The 20898-nt window shown below is 51.1% G+C and overlaps 1 protein-coding gene across 4 annotated transcripts in view; it reads left to right on the top strand.

Moving 5' to 3' along the window:
• Positions 1–20898, top strand: part of PMEPA1 (prostate transmembrane protein, androgen induced 1) — a 52410-nt gene that overhangs the window by 11024 nt on the left and 20488 nt on the right. For 3 of the 4 annotated variants that reach the window (XR_012777817.1, XM_075516729.1, XM_075516728.1), the window contains exon 2: positions 6224–6262. The exons of the other annotated variant lie outside the window; for it this stretch is intronic. Coding sequence is in view for 2 of the 3 variants with exons in the window: in XM_075516729.1 (XP_075372844.1) it covers positions 6224–6262 (39 nt within the window). In the remaining variant the exon portion in view is untranslated. The remainder of the gene's footprint in view (positions 1–6223; positions 6263–20898) is intronic. 4 annotated transcript variants of the gene reach the window in all.

Raw genomic sequence — 20898 nt, 5'->3', positions numbered from 1 at the left:
TTGCCTTTAGGACCCTTAAGGAACAACATGATTTGTGGGCACTTGCTTCACACAATTCAGAATAAAATTATCTTAAATTGCAATAATTTCCCGTATAATAAACAGGAATCTCACTTTTACTGTTACACTTATATTACTGTAATGGGACTTTGCTTGAATCGGAAGATGCATTTTCGAGTTCCGTGTCCCTCCAGCGTGCTCAGACACACACACACGAGGTGTGTAACACTTAATGATGCTGATCACTGGTGTGTAATGCCATGAATATTTTCTGTTTCTCTAGTGTGACTTATTCATGGCAGTATATACAAATGGCACCTTTTCCAGCTTTTGCTATGAATGCAGGGGATGGCTGTCCTGTCGACTGATGTGGCAGGGATGGGCGGGGGGGCAGAGGTCTCTGGCAGGGGTCCCACGTGCTCCGAGCGAGGCGCAGAGCAAGCTATGGGGTTACCAACATATTCTGTCTTGCTGATAGCTTTTAATCCTCATCATTCTCATGGGTTTTCTTGATAAATACTTCTCAACATCCATTGACTTGCCATCCAGGCCTGAATTGTAAGGAACAATAAACATAATGGACAGCCTCAATTTAATAGATTCACTATAAGCTTTTTATTAGTGCAGTTTTTTCTTAAAAAAAAAAAAAAAGGCAAAGATGACTGCATTTATTTAAGTTCAGAAAGTAGCTCTTTCAAATCTGAGGGAAGCATGCCTGAGTGGGCTCGGTTCAGCTAATTTGGTTATGCAGCGAGGGAAGGGTCCGTCCTGCCGCGCAGCCTGCAGAGCGCTGGCTGGTCTCGAGCGGGTTAACAGCCGCGTGCAGATGTTCAGGAATTTCTCTTTTGACTTGACCGTGGGGTTTTGCTGCTCTTCAGACCACAAGTGCACTCCAGTCACAGCAGGTTCATGGGTTTGGAGATGCTTTTCATCCCCTCCTGTTCTTTCTGTTTGCTCAGGAAGGGATCACACCGTATCTTGCAGCCATGTGTCTTCCTTGGTTACGCTTCTAAAGATTTGCAGACCCACGTTAAGCATCTATTAAATTAAGCAAAATGGCCTTTATAAAGCTACATTTCAAGTGGAAGAAATGCTTTATGTAACGTAGGGGTATGTGAGGGGACCTAAATACAAGCTTAAATTGGCTGTTACGAAAATAGGTATAATTGGTTTTTTGCACAGTGATTTTACGGCTTCTGAGTTTAATGTCCTGATGAAATCCTGTATCCAGTCCACGCGCAGCCAAGGAGATGGGGGTTGAGGAGCCTGAGTAATGGGACTGGTTCTAGGAACAGCCTTGCCCTCATTTGCAAAATCAGACCTACCTGTCGTTTGCCGAGGCGGTTAAAGTCGTTGGGTAATTTAGTAGCTGGAGGTGCTTCTGTGGGCTTGGCGTGAGAGCGGCTGCTTTGCTTCCCGCTTGGGGAAGGCTGGGGAGGGTTTCCCTTGAACCGAGGCTTCCCCAGTCCCGCCGGGCCAGGTGAGGCTGTGGGGCTGTCACCCAGCCCTTCTGGGACCGGGAGCCTGAGGAAGTGGAGGATATCGCCTTTTGGCCTTGCATCCTCATATTAATCCAGATAGTCTTTCCTGTTTCTATATTTAAAGCCTTTCCGTTCTTCTGTCTGGAGAGACAGCGCTGGCTCTCTTGGGTAAAGACTGACCCATCCTCTTTTGGAAAGCTGGTCCCCAAGTAGCTTTTCTCCATAGAAAACAAGGCTCCTCCAAATCTTTCTGGCAGGAATTGGAAGAATAATTTTTTTTATTTGGTATATCTGCAGCCAGTTAGGACTTAGAGCTGGTTTTCCTTCTAGCTTACTAAAGGTCTTGCAAGGATGAAAACTGTTGCTTTCCTAAGAGCGTCTTGGCCAACACATGGGAGGGAAGCCTGGCACTGTGAGACAGGGTGGAAAAAGCTGAGATAGGATTTGCTGCTGCTTTGAAACTATCCCTTTTTAATTGTCCAAACAGCGTTTCAAAGAAAATCTCTGCTCTTCTCTGTCTTCTTCCAGCATTATAATTCTATATAATCACTTTTCTTTCTCAAAAAGAATAGGGCGTGATTTTTTCTTTTGCAGAAGGAGGAAGGGATAAATTCCAGATGTTGCTGGGATACACTTTTTGCCTCTGTTTAATGTTTAGTGGCTTTCAGTAAATAGGCTGCGAGAGGTGGAGCTGATGTTTTTATTCCAGGACGAATCATCTACAATAAATCCCATCTGTCGACGGGGGAGCGTATCTTGGGTGTGACTTGGTGCAGTTAGGAGCTGATCCTGGCTTTCCTGCCTTGCAGAAAGGCAGCTGAGGCTGAGGCTGGCCTGAGTGCTGCTTTGGGGTCTTTGCCCTTGGTCCTTCAGGGTATTCGTTCTCCCCCTCCCACCTTGCTGCCGAGCTCCAGCTCCATGAGTGAGAAACGCCGTGCGAGGGTCCGGTCCCCTGCCCGTGCGGACCCCGGCGTACGGCACCGTGGGAGTGGGTACTTCTGCTCTAAACTGACTCGGTGCTTTTTTGGGAGCAGCTCTGATCTGTGGGCAGCCCTGGGCGGGCGAGGGCTGCTCCGTCCTGTGTGCCGTCCTGCGTGGGCTGCCTGGTTCAGCGGGACTCTTTTGCCACGCTGCTGGCAAGCCAGGCTGTTTTGGTGCTGGTGCTGGTGCTGGTGTGGCAGCCCAGCAAAGAGCATCCGCGTGCCCCGCACCACAGCGCGAGGCCGGATCCAGGAGCTGGGCTCCAGAGACGGGCAGTGCTCTTCCCTCCTTCTGCAGCAAAGCCTCGTCTTTTCAGCGCATGCAATGCTTTTACCTGCTTTTGGAGCCTTCTTGCAGACTAAACCAAAAATAATTTTCCAGCATGTGTTGCACACAGGTGTTGTGGGACAAATGCAGGAGCTCCATTCCCTGTTTCATGTTTTCACCTGTTTAGACTAAGTACATCTTTGTTTTGTTGGCAGCCTATTTGGTTGCACAAACAGTGTAAGACAAAACCACCAGCAGGTGTTGGTCCAGCCAGTATAATTACTGGTTCCGTGCTGCTGCTGCTGGTAGGCAGACAGCGTGAGCCACCCTTCACATGGAGTCGTCTGGCAGGACTGCGGCTGCAAAAGGGCTCCGGGCACTGATCCACAGGGAATATGCGCCGACTGCTCAGCCACTCCTGTATCTCTTCCCTGCTGCCGATTGCGTAAAAAAAAAAAAGTTATGCATATATGGAGGAAGGGAGGAGAGCTGAAGGTGGCTCTGGTCAAGTTTAAAGCACTGACTTTAAGTGCAAATTCTCATTTGCATTTAAAAAGTTGGCAAAACGCATGGCTAAACCAAAAGGCCAAACGCGAGCACGTGAGAGCAAGGCGAGCTCCGAGAGAGGCAAGAAGCAGCGTCCTAAAATCCCGCCTGACTTCAGAGGGTTCAGGCTCGCTTCTCCCACACATCCCAGGCCATTGCCAAAACATCTTGGGTGAGACACGACGTGACAGGGCGATGTGCCTGTGTGTGCACAGGGTGTCACGCCTGGGGCGTGCGCGGTGCCGCCGCGCCGAACGCCGGGGCATTGCCTGTGCTGCGGAGCAGGGCATGGGGGAGAGCTGTTGCTTTCCACGCTTTTGGAAACGTAACCAGAGGGCAACCGATCCTGATCTGGCCAGCTGCAGGCATGAGGCTCTTTTTCTCAACCTCTAGCTTTCCTTTGGACTCCCACACCTTTTGGGCCTCTCAAGCCTTTCTGGCCTCCGCTTTTTTTCAGCCTCTACTTTTCCCTTTGCCTCCCACCCCTTTTTGGGCCTCCCACCCCTTTTTGGCCTCCCCTTTTTTTCAGCCTTTACTTTTCAACTGGCTTTCACCCATTTTCAGCCTCCAACCTCTTTTTGGCCTCCCCTTTTTCTCAGCCTCTACTTTTCCCTTTTAGGCCTCCCACCCCTTTTCTGCCTCCGCATTTTCTCAGCCTCTAGTTTTTCTTTTGGCCTCCCACCCCTTTTCAGCCTCGGCTATTCCTTTGGCCTCCCACCCTGTTTCAGACTCCACTTTTTCTCAACCCCTACTTTTCCCTTTGGCCTCCCATCCCTTTTCGGCTTCCACTTTTTCTCAGCCTCTACTTTTCCCCTTTGAGCCACCCACCCCCTTTGGGCCTCCCACCTCTTTTTGACCTCCACTTTTTTGCAGCCTCTACTTTTTCCATTGGCCTCCCACTCCTTTTCGGCTTTCTACCTTTTTCAGCCTCCACTTTTTCTCAGCCTCTACTTTTCCCTTTGGTCTCCCACCCCTTTTGGGCCTCCAGTTTTTCTTAGCTCCTGCTTTTCCTTTGGTCTCCCACCCCTCTTTGGCCTCCCACCTGTTTTCAGCATCCACTTTTCCTCAGCCTCCCACCCCTTTTCTGCCTCTGCTATTTGGCAGCCTCTACTTTTCCCTTGGCCCCCCCACCTCTTTTTGGCCCCCCACCTCTTTTTGTGGGCCTCCTACCCCTTTTTGCCCTCCACTTTTTCTCAGCCTCTAATTTTCCTTTGGCCTCCCCCCGCTTTTGGGCTTCCCACCCCTATTTGGTCTCCCACCCCTTTTCGGCCTCCGCTTTTTCTCAGCCCCTACTTTTCCCTTGGCCTCCCGCCCCTTCTCGGGCTCTGTGCAGCGAGCTGGCTGCGGAGGAGCGAGGAGGAGGTCACAGCTTGTTGCCACATGTTGGTGTTTGGCTCTGCAGAATTCCTTTCTTTTCTTTCCCATCACGATCGATGTCGGTGCCACTTCAGCGGGGCGGCGGTGGTGCAGGCGTGCGCGGAGGCTCTCGGCCGCCCGTGCGAATGCAGGCGACGCCGCACGTTTGCACGGTCACTTCTGAATGCCTCCTGCGTGCGAAGCATTGATTTGCAATGCATCTGAACTCGCTCCTCTAAATCAGCCTGACTTAAAGTCAGTGAGCTGACTCCGAGCCTGCGGATCCCAAGTTATTTAGCTGCCGCAGTAATTTACAGCGACTCTCTGACCCTTAATCTTTCCTGGGGTGAAAAAGTTGCTAATCTCTGTCCTCTCAGGTGCATGGAAAGGAACTTTTTAAAGCTTTGTTTGGGAGGAATGATGTGTTAATATAACCCCTTGAACCTCCCAGCCTGCTCTCCTGCACTCGTACCTGCAGCTGGCACGGCGGGAGCGGAGGCAGGAGCGGCGCGAGGAGCGGGCGGTGTGCGAGCGCCCGGGGTGCAGCAGCCTGGGCTTGGTGTGTCTGGTGGCTGGGAGCCTCCCTTGCTTTTGGCTTAAAGGCCACTTCTGTAGGCCAGTAGGACTCCTTTGGCATCAGACTGTGGCAGGTACTAATTAGTACCGATTAACCATTATCAGTGACAGACAGTTCTTATGGGCTTCATAAAAAAGTCCCGTACACAGGTTTTCTCTGGTGCAATCCGCTGTGGGCCTGCAGTGCCTCGCAGCTTGTCAGGCGCTGGTGGGGGGTCCTTGTCGGGGGGTCCTTGTCCCGTCGTCCCATGGGTTTGGCAGATAGGAACACACTGCTCACTGACGGGCGAGAGAGAAGCCATGAGTTGTCTTTTATTCCAGACATTTTGCTGCTTTGTTCCTCACTTGAAAATACATCTGCCGGGCGTTGTATCTGGGGTTTTGTGCAAGATTTTGCTGTGGGTCTTCCTCTTCAGCACCCCACAGCCTCTGCCCCCCCACTGGGGATGGCGTGTCAGGAAACCCTGAGCTTTCACCAAGGCGCAGCAGCACGTGGGGCTCGGCTGCGTGTGCTTGCAGAGGAGACAGCACATGACAAATAGCCCACCCATGCCTTGAAGCGCACGGTGCTGCCATGGACAGGTGGTCTGGCACTGTTGGACGTGGTGGGGAGGTCTCTGGGGTGGGCTGAGTGATCCCAAAAACTTCGCAAACCTTCGTAAGGCTTTGGCATGTCATCAGGCGAGTTGGCCTGGAGTGCTGGAGGAGAGCGGTCCTGGGGAAGCCCGTGCAGTGGCATGGCTGGAGAGGAACGGGACCTCGTGCTGCAACTTCTGGTGTGGGAAAAGCATGTGGGGCCGTTACCGGGAGTGGTGAGACCCGGCTTGTCGTGCTTTCGGTACTCCTGGCTACTGCAGAGGTGGTAGGCTTGGGTGCAGATGTCAACCATGGTTGGCTACGGGGGGGCTCTTCGAGAATGAGTCCCCAGGAGGGGAGCTGGGGTGTGTGTTGCAGCCGGTTGGAGGTGGCTCCCATCACTGACGGATGCTTTCTGTTTTTCTTTCAAATGTCTCCAGGCACTGAATGTTTAGGTCGCACCTTTCCAGGTAAACTGGGTAAGTGAAGTATTTTAAGAGTTGCCAAGATCTAATTATGAAGGCTGATTGCATGATTGCAGCTGCTGTACTATAAACACCCTGGTTACTCGCTTGACGAACCGGGTGGTATGTTGCCTTGCCCTGAGAGCAGCAGGTACCTGCTGTTTGGGGCGCAGAGGGGGATGCAGCCGTGTCCAGAGGCTGATTGTGCAAACCTAGTATTTTTTTGTCTATCAATAGCTGGCTGCATTTTGTTAATCCTGGATGGGATTTTTTCTTCTGCTGTTCAATATAGAAACATCTTCAAAAGCTGAATGTCTTTAAGCACAAGTACTCTTCTATTTGCTGTTAGTCTGGCAAACTAATGAGTAGCATTACATAGAGGAAAAAAACTTTCACTGTATTTTGTGAAAGTAGTTTGACAACCTGAACCTTTTTATGTCATGGCATGTTGGACTTCTGAGTGTGGCAGGAGCTGCCCATGTTCAGGACAGACAAAACCAGGCGTCAGGAGCCCTGTTGAACCAAGCTACTGGGTTTGAGCTGAACCTGTTTGCAAAAGAGCCTTTGCTGGTTTAAGAAGACATTGTTGTAACATTTATGGGTCGGTCTCTCGGTTTAGAATTGAGTTTATGAGAGTACCTCAGAAGTAAGGCGTCTTTGCTTAAATGTGGTGTCCCAAGCCTGCTGGGGAAGAACCGACTAAATAAAGTGTTAACAAGTGGTGAATAAATGATTTTATAAATGGCTAATCAATTGTTATAGAGCCTGGGAAGTCAATAGAGCTTATGACCTTCGCTTATAACCACGCTCAGATCTTTAACGTGCTTATAATACCTACAAACCATTCATTAGTCTTTTATCAAGCATCTATTAGTAAAAGTCATAAGCTAAAATAAGACAAAAAAGAATTATTTCACTTGCTTTATTTCAAGCCTGATGGCACAATTTGGTTGCACAGCAAAATAGTCCTTGCTTATGCAAAAAAGCTGTAAGACAGCACCGGTCCCGCCAGCAGCGTTATCGTGGTGCAGACATCAGGCCGGGGAACAGCAGGAGCCCGAGGCCGGGAGCAGCCGGTGCATGCAGGGCATACACAGCCCCGGTGCTGGGACACTCACGCCAGTCCGTAGGGCAACTGTCCTGCAGCCCTCAACGATTTATTTATATTTATTTTATATTAATGCCTTAAACAACAGATTTCAGCAGCTAAGCCAGGCGGGCGGAGGGGGCCCTGGTGTCACGCTGCTCTGAGCAGCGTAGCTCAGGGTGTTTTCACTCCAGCGAAAGGTGTTTGCTGTTGCTCGGCTGTTGTAAAACTTGCACCCGTTTTCTTGTCCTGTGATTTAGGAAAGCGTGTCAGCAGGGATGTGTTGTAGCTGTGCTGTTCTCCCTGCTTTCCCTGGTCTTCCCTGTCCCGTTTTGTGTGTGTGTTTGTGCCTCAGGGAGGGAGGCAAAGATGCAAGTGAAAACATGCGGTTTTCTTAGAATATAAATAACAGAAAATTAAATATAATTTTTTTGTTGTTGTAGAGTTGTTCCCTGCAGTCTCCAGTTGATTGCTCCTTTTCCACCCTCTTGTAGTCTTTGGGGGTTTTTAATCTTACTAGATGGATACTATTTGGAGTATGGTGTAGGACACTTTAGCGATCTTGCTGCTAGCTTAACTGTGCGCCCAGCGAGGAGCTGTGTTTGCAGACGTCGGTGCATGCCCAGAAAGTCTCCCCAGGCTTCTGAAAGCCGTGGTCTGCCAGACGTGGCTGCCTCTATCGGATGGCTTTTTGCCTCGCCTTTGTTGTCTGGGTCCTTGTCTGCAGCTGCAGCCTGGGCCAGTATTGCCAGACTTCGCCACCTCCAGCACCCGCTTCCTCCCGGAGCACCCTGGTGCTGCCTGCGCAGCCGGGACCCTGGGGGAGAGATGCCCGTGCCCATCCCCGTGCCACCTGGGCTAAAGCCCTGCACACAGGGGGGGTCAAAAAACAAACCCTGGGTAGGGAGCACCACCTGAGACTGACTCAAGGGAGGTTTAGCTTTCATTGGGTTTTTTTCCTTGGGTTTTTAAACTGTTCCACCATCTTTCTGGTAACACCTGGATGTCTCTGGTGTGGGTGCCAGACTCTTGAATTTCTGTAAATGACTTGTGGGTCTCTCCCACCTGCTGAGAGGGGATCAGTTCGGCTGAGCCGCAGCCTCTGCCCAGAGCTGTGCACTGGGACACGGCCAGGCGCTGCCGTCCTCCCCACGGGGAGCAAAAAGGGGTGCTACAGTTTCTGCTGGGGTTTGTGTCAGCTCTCCTGCTTCTCACGGAGGGTGGCTGGGAACGGGTACGGAGGGTGAAGAGGAGATGCCCTCGCCAAGGAGCCACTCATCTGATTTAGGAGATGCAGTTCTTGAACTCTTTAAAATCAAAGGGCAGGGTGGAGGGTTTGCACAAAGCAAAATCACAAGACAAAATACGTAACTGGATGAAAATGTGTGGTCTACTGATTTCTTAGAGGTTTGAGTGAATTCTGTCCAAGTGGACACACAGACCTCCCCTGTTTCCCAGAAGCTGGGTCACGCTCTGCATTCGCTGCAATGCTCCCCTGTGAAAATGCCCATATGCATCGTTCTTTATTTTATTGTTGGGGGTTTGGGCATTTTGTTATATTAGTCTAAATGGGTTTGTTTCCATAGCTGCATACTGCTGATAAAATCCCAGTGTAGGATCTCTCAGTCTCCCTGTGCATGTGTACCAAAAATAAATCACATGCCGTTGTCAGAAGATGAGCTGCTGCCATGGCAGGTGCCAAGCTGCCAGGAAGTTTGGGCTGGACCTCGCTGAGACTTCAGGTGCGTGGCATCTCATCCCGATGCCACCACGCAGCGTCCTGCTGCGGCTCCCAGCTCCGCAGGCAGTGTTGGTGCCTGGGTGGCCCCGGGGACCTGGAGCACCTGGGGAAGGAGTTGCTGCAGGAGGGATGATGTTTTGGAAATGGGGTAGGAAGTGATGGAGGCAGGGGGAGAAGAAACTCCCTGTCCCTCACCTTTTTTTTAAATAGAAAGGTATGGATGTCGTAGGGTGTGTTGGTGAAAGATTGGCATCAGGTGGCTACCAGGATAATAAAACTCCTCTCTTGCTCTGAATTCAGTGTATTGACCATCAGCTGTTAATATTTCACCTCTCGTCAGAAGGGGGTGGGCTTTTAATGGCTATATAAACTATCTCAGCTGCAGCAGCTGTTTTTGCTTGGCTTTAGGCCATAACTGCGAAGGTCCAGCCTGGGGGTGGCAGAAGGATGGAGGGCCCCCTGCAGCTGGCTGAGGTGGCTGCTGGTTGCACCCAGGGTTGCAGGTCCCATGTGGAGCCGTGCTCCTGGGCCAGTGAGTGCTGCTGATGCCCAGGGTGGTACGGCACCAGTGCCACCACTTTTGCGCATGTGGGTCCCTCTGGTTTCGCCATCTGTACAGCTGGGTTGGAGCACATCTTCTGGCAGAAAACCCGGTTTCTAAGAGGTTCCTTTGGGAAGAGTGAAACTGATGATTTTTGTTTTGCCAAAAGTTCTGATCTGCAGGTGGGCACGTTTTGGTGTGGGACCAGCCCCGCTGTCTGCCGGGGGCGGGTGCTGCTCCCGCTGCCTGCAGCGGCGTGGTCAGGGCACGGCCAAGGGCACGGCTGGGCCGTGGGAGCACCCCGGGCGAAACCTTGTCCTGGGGGCGCGTGGGGCAGCTGGCCGGGAGCGCTTCCCCTCGCTGCTCTGCCAGGGGTGTCCTTAAACCCTGGCTGCTCTCTCTCCTTTAAGGCATCTTTTTAACCACTGAGTAATAGTGTTTTCTTTCTGGCAGAGATGAAGGAGGGCTTTTAATAGGTCTTTTGTTTTCTCTTTGCGCAGTTCCCTGGCAGTAACCTGCCATTAGCTCTAGCATTTATTTAGGGTATTTGTATTTTTATATGTGGATACCTACAATGCTGAGAAGCCAAGGGGCTTGTCCAGGGTCACACGAGAAATATGTGGTAGAGCTGGGTCTCAACTTCAGCTTTTCTGAATGTTGAGCTGATCTCTAGGCTTGGTGGAGAGGGAACATCTTGGTTTGTCCCCTTTTAACTGAGACAGACAGGGAAAGCAGAAAATAAAGGCTCTGTGGAAGGAAACATTTTTTTTTTTTTTTGCTCTCTCCTGTTGGCGATCTGCACGGAGCTGGAACTGTGGGATGGTTCTGTTTGGGAGTGTGAGGATGGTGTGTATGAAATACACGGACGCAAAGGGAAGCCCAGGACCGGTCAGGCTCCTTCATCTCCACTGGGTCCAGCTGCGCTGGGAACTGGGAGCTGCCCCGAAAGCCGCTGCTAAACCCTGCGCCGGTGAGGAAGGCTGGGCCGTGCGTGGCCTCCCTCCCTCCCTCAATAACCTGGTGCGTTTTGGGGGGCCGTGCCTCTCGACCGCTGCAGCTGGGGTTTGCATCGCTGCTCCTGTCCCGCAGCGCCTGTGTGCCTGCCTTGTCTGAGGCAGCCCCTGTGTGCCGGCCGCACAATACTCGCCTTCACTCCCCGTCAGACTGGAGGTCTAGACGCTCTCCCTGCCTTTTGTTGTCAGGGTCATAGGTTAGGGAGCGTTCCCAGCTCCTTTTCCCTCCGCTGGTCAGGAATCCTTCCTGGAATCGGGTGCTCCACTCGGGGCTGCAGCGGGGACCCCTCCGGAGGGAGTCATCCCGCTACCCGAACACACGGAGATTTAAAATTGTTGTGGCAGCTTCTAAAAAGAAATGTGCTTTTGAAATGCAGTTGGGATCACCCCCACTCCAGTTCTTGCAGGCACAGATGCTCAGCTGACACCAGCTAAATAGAAACCTTTTAGCCCTTGCCAGTAAGTCTAAAGCAAACTGCCAAAAAGCATCGAGGACCAAGATACAAAACGAAGTCAGGCCTGAGCAAAGTACTTACAAATGAAAGATAGAACTGATGTGCTCTGTCTCTTGATTTTTAGCACATGAGATGCTTCAGTCTCAGGGTTTTGTTAAAATACGATGGTGGAATTTTAACGGTTTTCAGCAGATACAAAGCAAATAAGTCCCCTAGCAACAAAGGAAAGGTTTTTTTCCCTTAATGCAGACTTTCTTGACATGAAGCATTTGTGAAATCCCCCGCCCCCCCCCCCCTTAAAAATCCAAGATTAGTTTTGCTGAAGGAGACATTTTTAGTGGCTTTTAGACATATTCAGAGATGGGAATTGAACCCTTGATGTGCATCTGCTTGTTCCCCCTGCCCCAGCCCACCCTGGCTGGCTGCGTGCTCCCGCAGCTTCAGCCTTCCCCTGGCCTGGAGGGTGCCTTGGAGCTGCTGCTCAGGAGAGCAGCCCCTTGCCTGGGGGGTGGCAGGTACCGGGGGGGAACAGTTGGATCAATAAGTTGGTAGCAAGTTTCTTGCATGGTGGTTTTTTCTTTTTCTTTTCTTTTTTTTTTTCCTGGCAAGAAGACATAACAAAAAATTGGCAGGTTCATACTTTTTATTATTGAATTAAAATCTATTAAATAGTAACAGTGAGCCAAAACCTGAAATCGCTATTAGGCAGTGCTCCTGGTGAAGTGAAATGCTTCTGGATCTGGCTCACTTCTGCATTTTGTGTGCATGTGCATGTGTATTATGTGTGAAGAATGAGTGTATGAAGCTCAAATAGAGGTTTTAAATAGAAATAACACTGGCAGCTCTTTCTCTGTGAATCCAAGGCTATTATGTGTCTGACTCTCGCCAACATGAATTGCAGAGGAAGTTCATGTAAACTCCATGGCTTATTTGACAGCTGCACAAGCGTGGCGGGTTCGAAGGCTGGACGGTGTTGAGCAGAAGCAATGACATTTTTCCATATCTGGTGATTTACCTCTTTGCAGAGGGTGAGGAGGGACCGAGGGAGCCTGTTTCCCACCCCAGTCCAGGTACCCGCGGTGCTGGTGCGGGGATGGGCACGAGCTGTTGGGCAGTGGTGGCATTGCCTCCTGCCCCGCCGGGGTTTGGTGCTTCCACATCTTACCAAGGGGTCGTGATTCTGGAGTTGCTGAAAGCCGTGACAACACAGGCGTGCAGGGTGACTGCAGCCGAGCGTTCCTCGGGGACCTTGTTTTGTCCTTGTGGCAAAACCCACAAGTTACGGTCAGGTCAAGGCTTGAACTTCTTCCCTAAAGCTTTATTGGTGGTCTCGGATACTTCCACTCTCAGGTGAATGTCACCGATTTGTGCTGCCTGGGGGATGTGGAGGGGACACGGGCCATCCCGCCAGCGTCAGCTGGGCAGGGTGTCAGCCACCCGCTCCTCTCCCGGAACAGCAGCGCTGCTGCGGAGCTCTGCTCCGTGCATCGGGTGGTCCGTGGGTCGGGGGGTGTCGGCCCCTCCAGCGCCGTGTCTGCAGCCCCTGGATGCAAACCTGCACTTTTCGCCCCTGTGGGAATCCTGGCGCAGCGTGGGGAGCAAAGTGCACCTGTACACACTGTGGCAGCAGGAACAATTTGGGGTTAATGCCTCTGCGAACCCGCAATGCACCGAATGATGCTGCATGTATGGGCTGTGGGGGGAAATAATGTTAAATTAAACTCTCCATAAGGGAAGAAAAGCATCCAGCCCCATTCTTTACTGCTCATTTTAGTAATTTCTTCCAGATAACCTACACATCTGTGTCAGTGCAATTAAAGCAGAAATTCTGTCTAATGAACAGTTGTAGCCCTTGGGCTATTGTGGAATGAACAGTGAAGTTGGAAACAGTCTTATTAAAATAATAATTAAGAAAGAAGGGTGGGGAGGCAGAGGGAGGCGCAAACAAGGTGGTGGTGGGATGCTATAGGGTGAGGAGCAGAGAGGAACCGCAGTCAACCCGGTTTTGAACTTCCAGGGGTGACTCCCCACCGTGACCCCCCCATAGAAGCGACTGTATGGTGGGGTTGGACCCAGGGCTGGGCACACCCCAGTCCCCCCCTCGACAGGGGCATCTGGTCACGCCATGTCACAACGAAACAGTCTGTGACAGCCCGTCTTGCACTGCGTGGCTGCCTGTCGGGTAGCTGTAGGCCTGCGGGGCACTTGCTCCATCGTGGGCAGCGTTAGCCACCCTGTGAAGCCACATCAGCTATTTTGTGTATATATTTTTTTTGGAGATTCTGTTTCTCCAACAGGTGATAAAGCTCAGGAGGGGAGGAGAATGTTTCTTGTGTTAGACAGGGTTAGATCTGGTTTTGCTTTTTCCAGAAAACTGTCCTTTCTCAGTAAAAAAAACATGCTGTGCACACCCACATAGTTGGCTTTAATTTTTCTTTCCCTCTTGCTCTCCTGAGGATGGTGACTGCCCAGGCTGAACTGTATCAGTGATGGAGACTGGCCAGTTTTTCTCATGTGAGATAGTTTATTCTTTTGCTTTTAAGTAAATAAAAAAAAAAATTCCTTTTCAGTGTTAACCCTTGGAGTTATAATAGTGTCTCTCCACAAGTCATCATTTTATATCAATAAATCAATTAATACTTGGATCTGGCTTTTTCAAACTTAATACACTCCTATTTAGAAATGCATGTGCTGCAGAAAGCTAGTGACATCTCAGATTAACAAAATAAAAAAAAAAAAGCAAATGCTATTAAAAAAAAAAAAAAGGCCAAACAAATCCCACTGGAATGATACATTGGAATGATTTTAGTGGGATTTATATCTATGAGCTGTGGGGTTTTTGTGGTTTTTTTCTTTTGAAATGGTTGTGAACCAGAGTGATTACTTATCATTTTCATTTTAACTGTATCTGACAAATCGTTTTAGATGGAGAAAGCAATACTGCATCTTTAAATGGCTACTCTGTCAGCGCATCTTGCAGGGCTTTAAATGCCCTTTGTTATCGCAGTCTAGACAGGACGCAGGCGGAATATTTGATATGTTATAAGGCAAAGATTTGACAAGGTTGAATTAATTTCGTGGCTTATTTAAAACTGCATTTCAAAACATTTTTCCTTACAAACTTGTCTTTCTCTCTCTATCCTATATTTTTTTTTCGAAGTTAGTACAGTATGTTTCAACTGTTTAGACTGGGAGAGAAGACATTAGCTTACTGCAGCCTGTAGTACTTTAATTGCCCTTTTTATGACTGTCTAGACATCATGCAGATGCATGTTTGTGGTGAGAAGACATTTCCCCCTCTGGTTATACGATAGTCTGAAACCTTTACATTGCCTATCTCCTTACCCCCTCTGTCTTGGAATGCGCTTTGCTCCCTCCATCTCTGAAAATCACTTTTTCCCCTGTTTTATTTTTTGAAGGACACTTGGGTCCCCGTTCTTCTGCTCTTTTCCGCATGCTTATTTGCAAATGCTAATGCTTTCTGGGGGAATAAAGGTATGTGGAGCAAATGGCTCTTGGAGCCTCCCCGGCAGGTCCCGCTGCAGGAGCCAGGGCTGAGGGGTGGCTTCGTGCAGTTTGTTTCTGTACCTGCATCTCTCTGCACGTATAGCGGTACATGCGTATGGCTGTGTTTGTTTGGGTTCCCCTCGCCATAAGAGCGCAGCCTTGCAGGCCAGGTTTAAGAATGAAAATATCAGCCAGGTTTGAATGGGTTCCGAGTTTTAGTGATGCAAATCGGATGCATTAATTAACCCCGTTGCTATAGCTACTGCTTTATTGTTAAATGCAGTGAAAAGGGGACAAGCTGTGTCCGTGGATAATCCTCCCTCTGCGCTCGTCCCCCCTTCCCCGTCCTCCCCGAGTCGCCCTCCGCCCCGGTGCGAGGGCAGCTGCCGCTCCCCTCCCGGGGCCGGGTGCCACCCGCCGCCGAGCGTCCCCGTCCCCGTCCCCGCGGGCAGGTGGCGGGTGGCTGCGGGGGCGGCTTGAAAGGCCGGGCTGGAGATCACCTCTGCGGAAGGGGTGGGCGAGCCGGGGGGCTCCTCGCCCCCGCGGCCTCTTCCCTCCAGCCGCCCCCAAAACCTATTGTCGGGGCTGACCTGGCGGGTCGGCTCCCCGCCGCCAGCCCTGCCATCAATCTGCCGGCTGGGGACGGGACGGGGGTGCTGGGGACAATGGGGCGGGCAGGAGGGACGCAGATGTGCCAGGGGATGGGGATGGGGATGGGGATGGGGCGGCTCGTCCCGCCGCGGCCGGCGAGGGGAGGGCATGGGAAGCCAGCCCCGCTCTCGGCTCCGAAAGCCGCAAGCCGCCTCTGCGGAGCAAGCGCTGCTGGGTTTTACAGGGGAGAACTGCTTCGCTTTTTGTGTGTCCTTAAAATCTCAGAAATGCGCAATGCCACAAAGTAGGGACCTGCCAGCGTATCTGCCGCAGGAGTTGAAACCTTTCTCAGGCTGTTGCTAGGGCTGAGGTGGAAGTAAATTTATTACCTTTAATTTTATCAGATTCGGTGCATTTTAACTCAGCTCCCCCATTCACTCTGGCGTGTCTCTGTGTGTCTATATAAATATAAATTTTTTTTCACATCTCTGTGAAATGCACATGCATTCACTCCCATCTGGTGGTGTTCAGACCAGTTCAAGAACAGAACTTGAATATTGCAGTGACCAAACACAGTGTGCGTGTCTGGGCATTTGCATGCATTTTGCATATTTTTTTCTGCTATACATAATTACGTCTGTAACTTAAGATTGTCCTTGTTCCACAGGAGTGACTTACCTTGTGAAAGGTCACTCCTTTTGTAAGCAGAAGCTGCAAAACGGTATAGACAATAGCGGCGCTTAAGAAGAGGCAGAGAAGGGAGAGAAGTCCTGCTGGACGGCCCTGGACAGGGCTGAGGAAATCCGGTTGCAGTTACAGCCCTGTCATGACCTGTGTGGCTTTGGCCAACTTGCTTAATCCGTGTTTCGACACCCGTCTGCGAGCTGCTGGTCGGGGCAGCCCGTGCGGCACCGCTGCCCGGGAGTGCATGTCCCGGAGCCCCCGCGGGAGCTGCAGCACCGCGGCCTCGGGACAGGGGCACGGCGGGGTCCCTGGCACTTCTCCCGAATGCCGATGGGCTCCTCGGGCCTGCACCGGATTGATAAGCGAGATGGCATGGGGGGAGCCATGCTGATTCACGCAGGAAAAATGCCAGAGGAGCAGGGGTTCCCCAGCCACAGCTCGTGGTGTTTTGTGGCTTCTCTGCGCCTCTGCTGCACCCCTGAGCCGGGTGCTGGGTGCGAGTTGATGGGTGTTGTGCTTGTGGCAGGGAGGCACGGGCATTGCTGCTTGTCCCCATGTCCTTCTTGGGGTGCCCCTGTCGAGCGCTGGTCCCACGGGACTTGCCGGGCACCGCGCCAGGGGTCGGGTGCTGGCACTGCAGCACCTGAGCCGCAGCTGGCTCTGGCGGGGCCATGGCCGAGCATGTTGGGAATCGGCCGATGAATGGTTTGCCCAGGAGTAATTGGAAATTGAGACTTTCTAGAGGACAGCCAGGGTTGAGGGAAGTGGAAGGGGAGGACACCGGGGAAGGTGACCCGGTAAAACCCGTTATATACAGTGTTCAGCTGGGAGAGGCTGTGGTCCATGCTGATGACAGCCATAAACCTCCATCTCCACACCCGTGCACTGTCACCGATGGCTGTTTTGCAGTGGGGTGTCCCACGTGGAGCCGGAAAGACTGTGCCATCTCACCGCTTGGCAGGCGAGGAGAATGCTTTGCTGTTGCCTTGCTTTCTGTGCGCACAACAAATGCAGCGTACTGGATCCTCGTGACCTGCAGAACTAAAGTTGCCTAGTTTTGATAAGCCTAGTGACTAATAAAACGCATATATTCCTTATTGTCTCCGCGGCAGCGGGAGGAGGGAGCAGGCTACGGCGCTGCCGGCAGCGGTCGGTGGCCTGCTCCGGGTGATGTGGTGCAGGCGGCTGCGGCTGACTGCGAGCCGCAGGTGCTGTCGGTGCGAGGCAGCTCCGTTGCAGCAGGAGACAGGGCTCAAACAAAGTTGGAATCGGAAACCTAATCCCTGTAATTGCCGTTAGCTTTCTGGAGAGGTGGCAAAGCCCTCTCTGGATGGAGCACTTGCTCTTCTCGGAGCGTCCACGACTGGCAATTTGTCTGTTGAAACAGATGTGGGCAGCAACAAACATCTATTTCTATAACTAGAAACAAATTTGGTAATTGCCTCTTTCAACAGGACTTGCTCAAGCAGGAAATGAAATTCCTAAATGGCAGTTAGCAGAAGTATTTATAGCTAAGTTCATAAATGAGATGTGCTTTCCTTTGTCATGAGTTTCTGCTGTGTGGAAGGAAAAAACCCCTCTACAGTAGCAAGCCACATATCGATCAGGAGTGTTTCCAGGGTATACGAAAATACTTATTTATTAATGTGCTTATTTTTACCAGCTGTAGAGATTCCCCTGACAAACAGAACCTCTTTGGTCTTTCAGGGTCGGCTGGCAGGGTTTGATCCGGATATTGTGTACTGTGTTTTTTCACTTGTTCTTTGGTAGACGTTTTTCTGGTTCGTGCTATTTATGATTGCAGACTGTAAACTCTTGTTCCTGTGTCCCTCTCTGGATGCTCATGTTCGAGGGGGCGAGGTGATGCGCTGCCCTCGCCCCTGCCCCGGACGTCGTCCAGGCCTGATGCCGTCGTGCCACCTCTCGGGGAGCAGGAGATGCTCTGGTTGTTCTCAGCTTTCTCAACGTTTTCTAGTGAGCAAGCAAATTTACCTATCTTTTAAGTGCAAAATCAAAATTACTTTATTCTTTTAATCTGGTTTAGCTGTCCTTACCCTTGGGAGTAACTTCAAAAGCAATGTACTCCTTCCAGTCATCTCAGTAGACTGGGATCAGGCTTACTGTGCATAAAATATGTTGTCTCAAAACCCTGGAAAAGGGGAGGGCAAGAGAAACAGGCACAAAAAGGGAGGCAAGGGGTTGGCGTATGCAAGATTTTAGAGAGTCCAAGTGTCCCAAAGAACCTCGTTAGTTCTCATTGCTCAGAGGGAGCTGGTTAATGTCTTTAGGAGTTTCTCTAAACGTCTCCAGTTGACTTGCTGAGTCCCAGCTGAAAGAGCTGCTGACCCCAGCTCTCACATTTGCAATTTCCATGCAAAAGCTGAGTGCTGCCTTACTGATCCTGCCTTTCTGGCCCTTGAATGCAGCTCCCACTCCCTGCAGCTGCTGCCGTGGCCATGCTAGCTCGGGAAGGTCACCTTTTAAAAACGGGCACAGCAGTGTGATCGGGACAGTTACTTTGTTCTAAGGACTAAAAAATTTTCTGAGGTCTGACTAGTCTGATAATTCTGTGGCTGTAAGCATGAAATGAGGCCATTTCCTTTAAAACAAACAAAAAAAGGGGGTGGGGGTGCAGGATGAGGCCAGCATTTGCCAGTGATTCAGAGGATGTGATGTTTGATTACCTGGGGTGACAGATGATAAAAACTAACTATATTAAACACACAGTTATGGCCCAAGGATTGACACTATGATCATGACTTCTTGGGGCCCCACCACCTATTTTCCAGCAACGCTTTTTCTCAAACTGGCTGCTTTTCTGAGTCCCGCTTGCTCTGTGCCCTCCTGTCCCGTTCTCAGCCTGCTATCACTAGCTCGCACGGCATTATTTCCGTTTGCTACATCAGAACCGGCCATGTTGAATCTGGAAATGCAATTTAGCTGTTAACTGTACTGATGATGCATGAAGCAGGACCAAATCCAACGGGCTCTTCCCAGCCGTCCTGCTTGTTCTCACAGGCCTGATCCTGCTCTCTTTGATGCCTCGGTGTTGCTGCTGCAGCTCCAGCTTCAAGATGCTGCTTAGTGCCAGCAGGGGCAATATCAATATCAAGATCGTATTCTCTATCTATCTCCAGTACTTCCCGTCCTGCCTTGTAAACAAATACAATTGTTGACAATCTGATGGGCCCTTTGTATGTAGTTTTATGGAGGTATTACTTAGAAGATAAATGTAGCAGATAAACACTGATACACAAATATTGCAGTAATGACTTTGCCTGGTCTGATTGTTTCTAAGATGACCTAACAGACGAGCGGCGGAGGGTGAGTAATCTGCCATCTGAAGTTCTTTGTTCTTTCATCTCTTCTTCCCTGTCCAGGGTCTCTGAGTGGGAGAACATTGGTCTCTTTTAACGAGTGGAGCTCGGCATCTGGTGGGTGAAATGGCCTCTGTAAACCAGGAGCAGTGTTCGGTGCTGCACCCTCTCTGGCAGCCTTTGGATTCCAGCTGTTGCCTGGAGCTGTTTTGGTTCTTGCTTAAATTAGAGCAGTTCAAATGTAATGTTTAGCATAATGGGCATGTCCCCTTTCCAGGCAGGGCTGAGAAGTATGGGCTAGGGCAGAGCTGCTTGCACCGGGCTGTGTTGCTGCAGTGCCAGGGTATTTTCCTCCACGCCGTACGTATGGAGGGCGAGGGGCTGCGGTCAGACACGGTCCCGGCGCTGGCCCTGCTGCCTCTCCTGTGGGATGCTGCAGAGTCCAAGCCCCCACAGCTGCTCGCTGAGGAGTTGTGACTTTATTCCCTGAATATAGCTCTGAAGGGTGACTAGATTCAGATGGCTCTTCTCAAATTCACATTCTTTAGCCTTGAGTAGAAAAAATGAAGTCCACTCTTTGGCTACATTGCTTAACCCACATCCTTTTACAGAGGCTTTGATGAGCATCTGGCATAACAACCACACTTCGGCTGGACTCAGTTCTGCTGAGTTTAACCTTCCGGTCCTTCCAGGGAGCCACGTTCTGGTCCAAAGTGTGCCCAAATTGTGGTATAACGTCTGTCCCCTGCTCTGTGAAAGTGCACTCGCAGCTGGCAGGCACAAATGCAAGCTCTTGGGGCAGGCATAAAACCTGCTCTAAACTGAGCCCAGGTAGGCGTGCGTGGGGACCAGGCTGACCTCAGGCCAGCTCTGTGGACCCCTCTTTGGTCCAGGCCTGCTGCAGGCCAGTTTGGTAATGTCAGCTCCCGACCTTTCTGGTTCTCTGCTTGCAAAAGGCAGTGTGTCGGTATGTGTAAGGTAAGACAGTACAGGGTGTCCTCAGCTTTCATTTTCCAAAAGTGATTAGGACTTGTTTTGTGCCCTAATTATTGGGGCATGCAAGGTAGCAGTAGGCTCTCAGCGGTTCGTGGCAAGGACTGTCCTTGTGCGTCTCCTTGGTCGTGTCGGTGCCTCTGGGCACCGCTGAAGCTGCGGTGCTCTGAAATGCCAGCGAAGACTGGGGAGGGGAGCGGGTCAGGCTGTCAGTAGCTGACAGAATGGATAAGGGTGTCTCCTCTCCTCCTCCTCCGCAGCCCGCTGGTGCCCAAGCCCCTGCCCTTGCCGCTGCCTTCGGCCGGAGATGTGGGTGCTGAGAACGGCTGAAAGTCAAACCCATCACTTCTAGTTTAGGGCAGCATCTCTTCCTACCCATTGGCAATAAGTTTCGTGCAAAGACGGCAGCCCAGGTCTGTTGGAGAAAATGCTGGGTCGTATCCTTCTTCTTGTGCCTGTCAAAGCCCATGGGTGGGGAGGGGAGCAGGCAGGGACCTCTGGACCAGTGTCTGAGAAGGGTGCTTGCTATAGGATCCTAACGAAGCAGCCCAGGTTTTGGGTGCTGACAGACACTTACTGATGCTGGAAGAGGGGGACCTTGGTCCGCCCGTGTTCCAAGACTTGTTTTCCATTTGATCTTTGAGGAGCTGTACAAGCTTGTTCAGAAGCCTTTAAGGTTGCTGGCCTGAAACCATTCTTGGCTGAAATCCTTGAACATCCCT

Source organism: Mycteria americana, chromosome 14 (assembly GCF_035582795.1).
Source record: "Mycteria americana isolate JAX WOST 10 ecotype Jacksonville Zoo and Gardens chromosome 14, USCA_MyAme_1.0, whole genome shotgun sequence".
In the NCBI taxonomy this organism is placed as follows: domain Eukaryota; kingdom Metazoa; phylum Chordata; class Aves; order Ciconiiformes; family Ciconiidae; genus Mycteria; species Mycteria americana.
The sequence above is the reverse complement of the archived record's forward strand: the minus strand, read 5'-3'. Positions and strand labels throughout refer to the sequence as shown.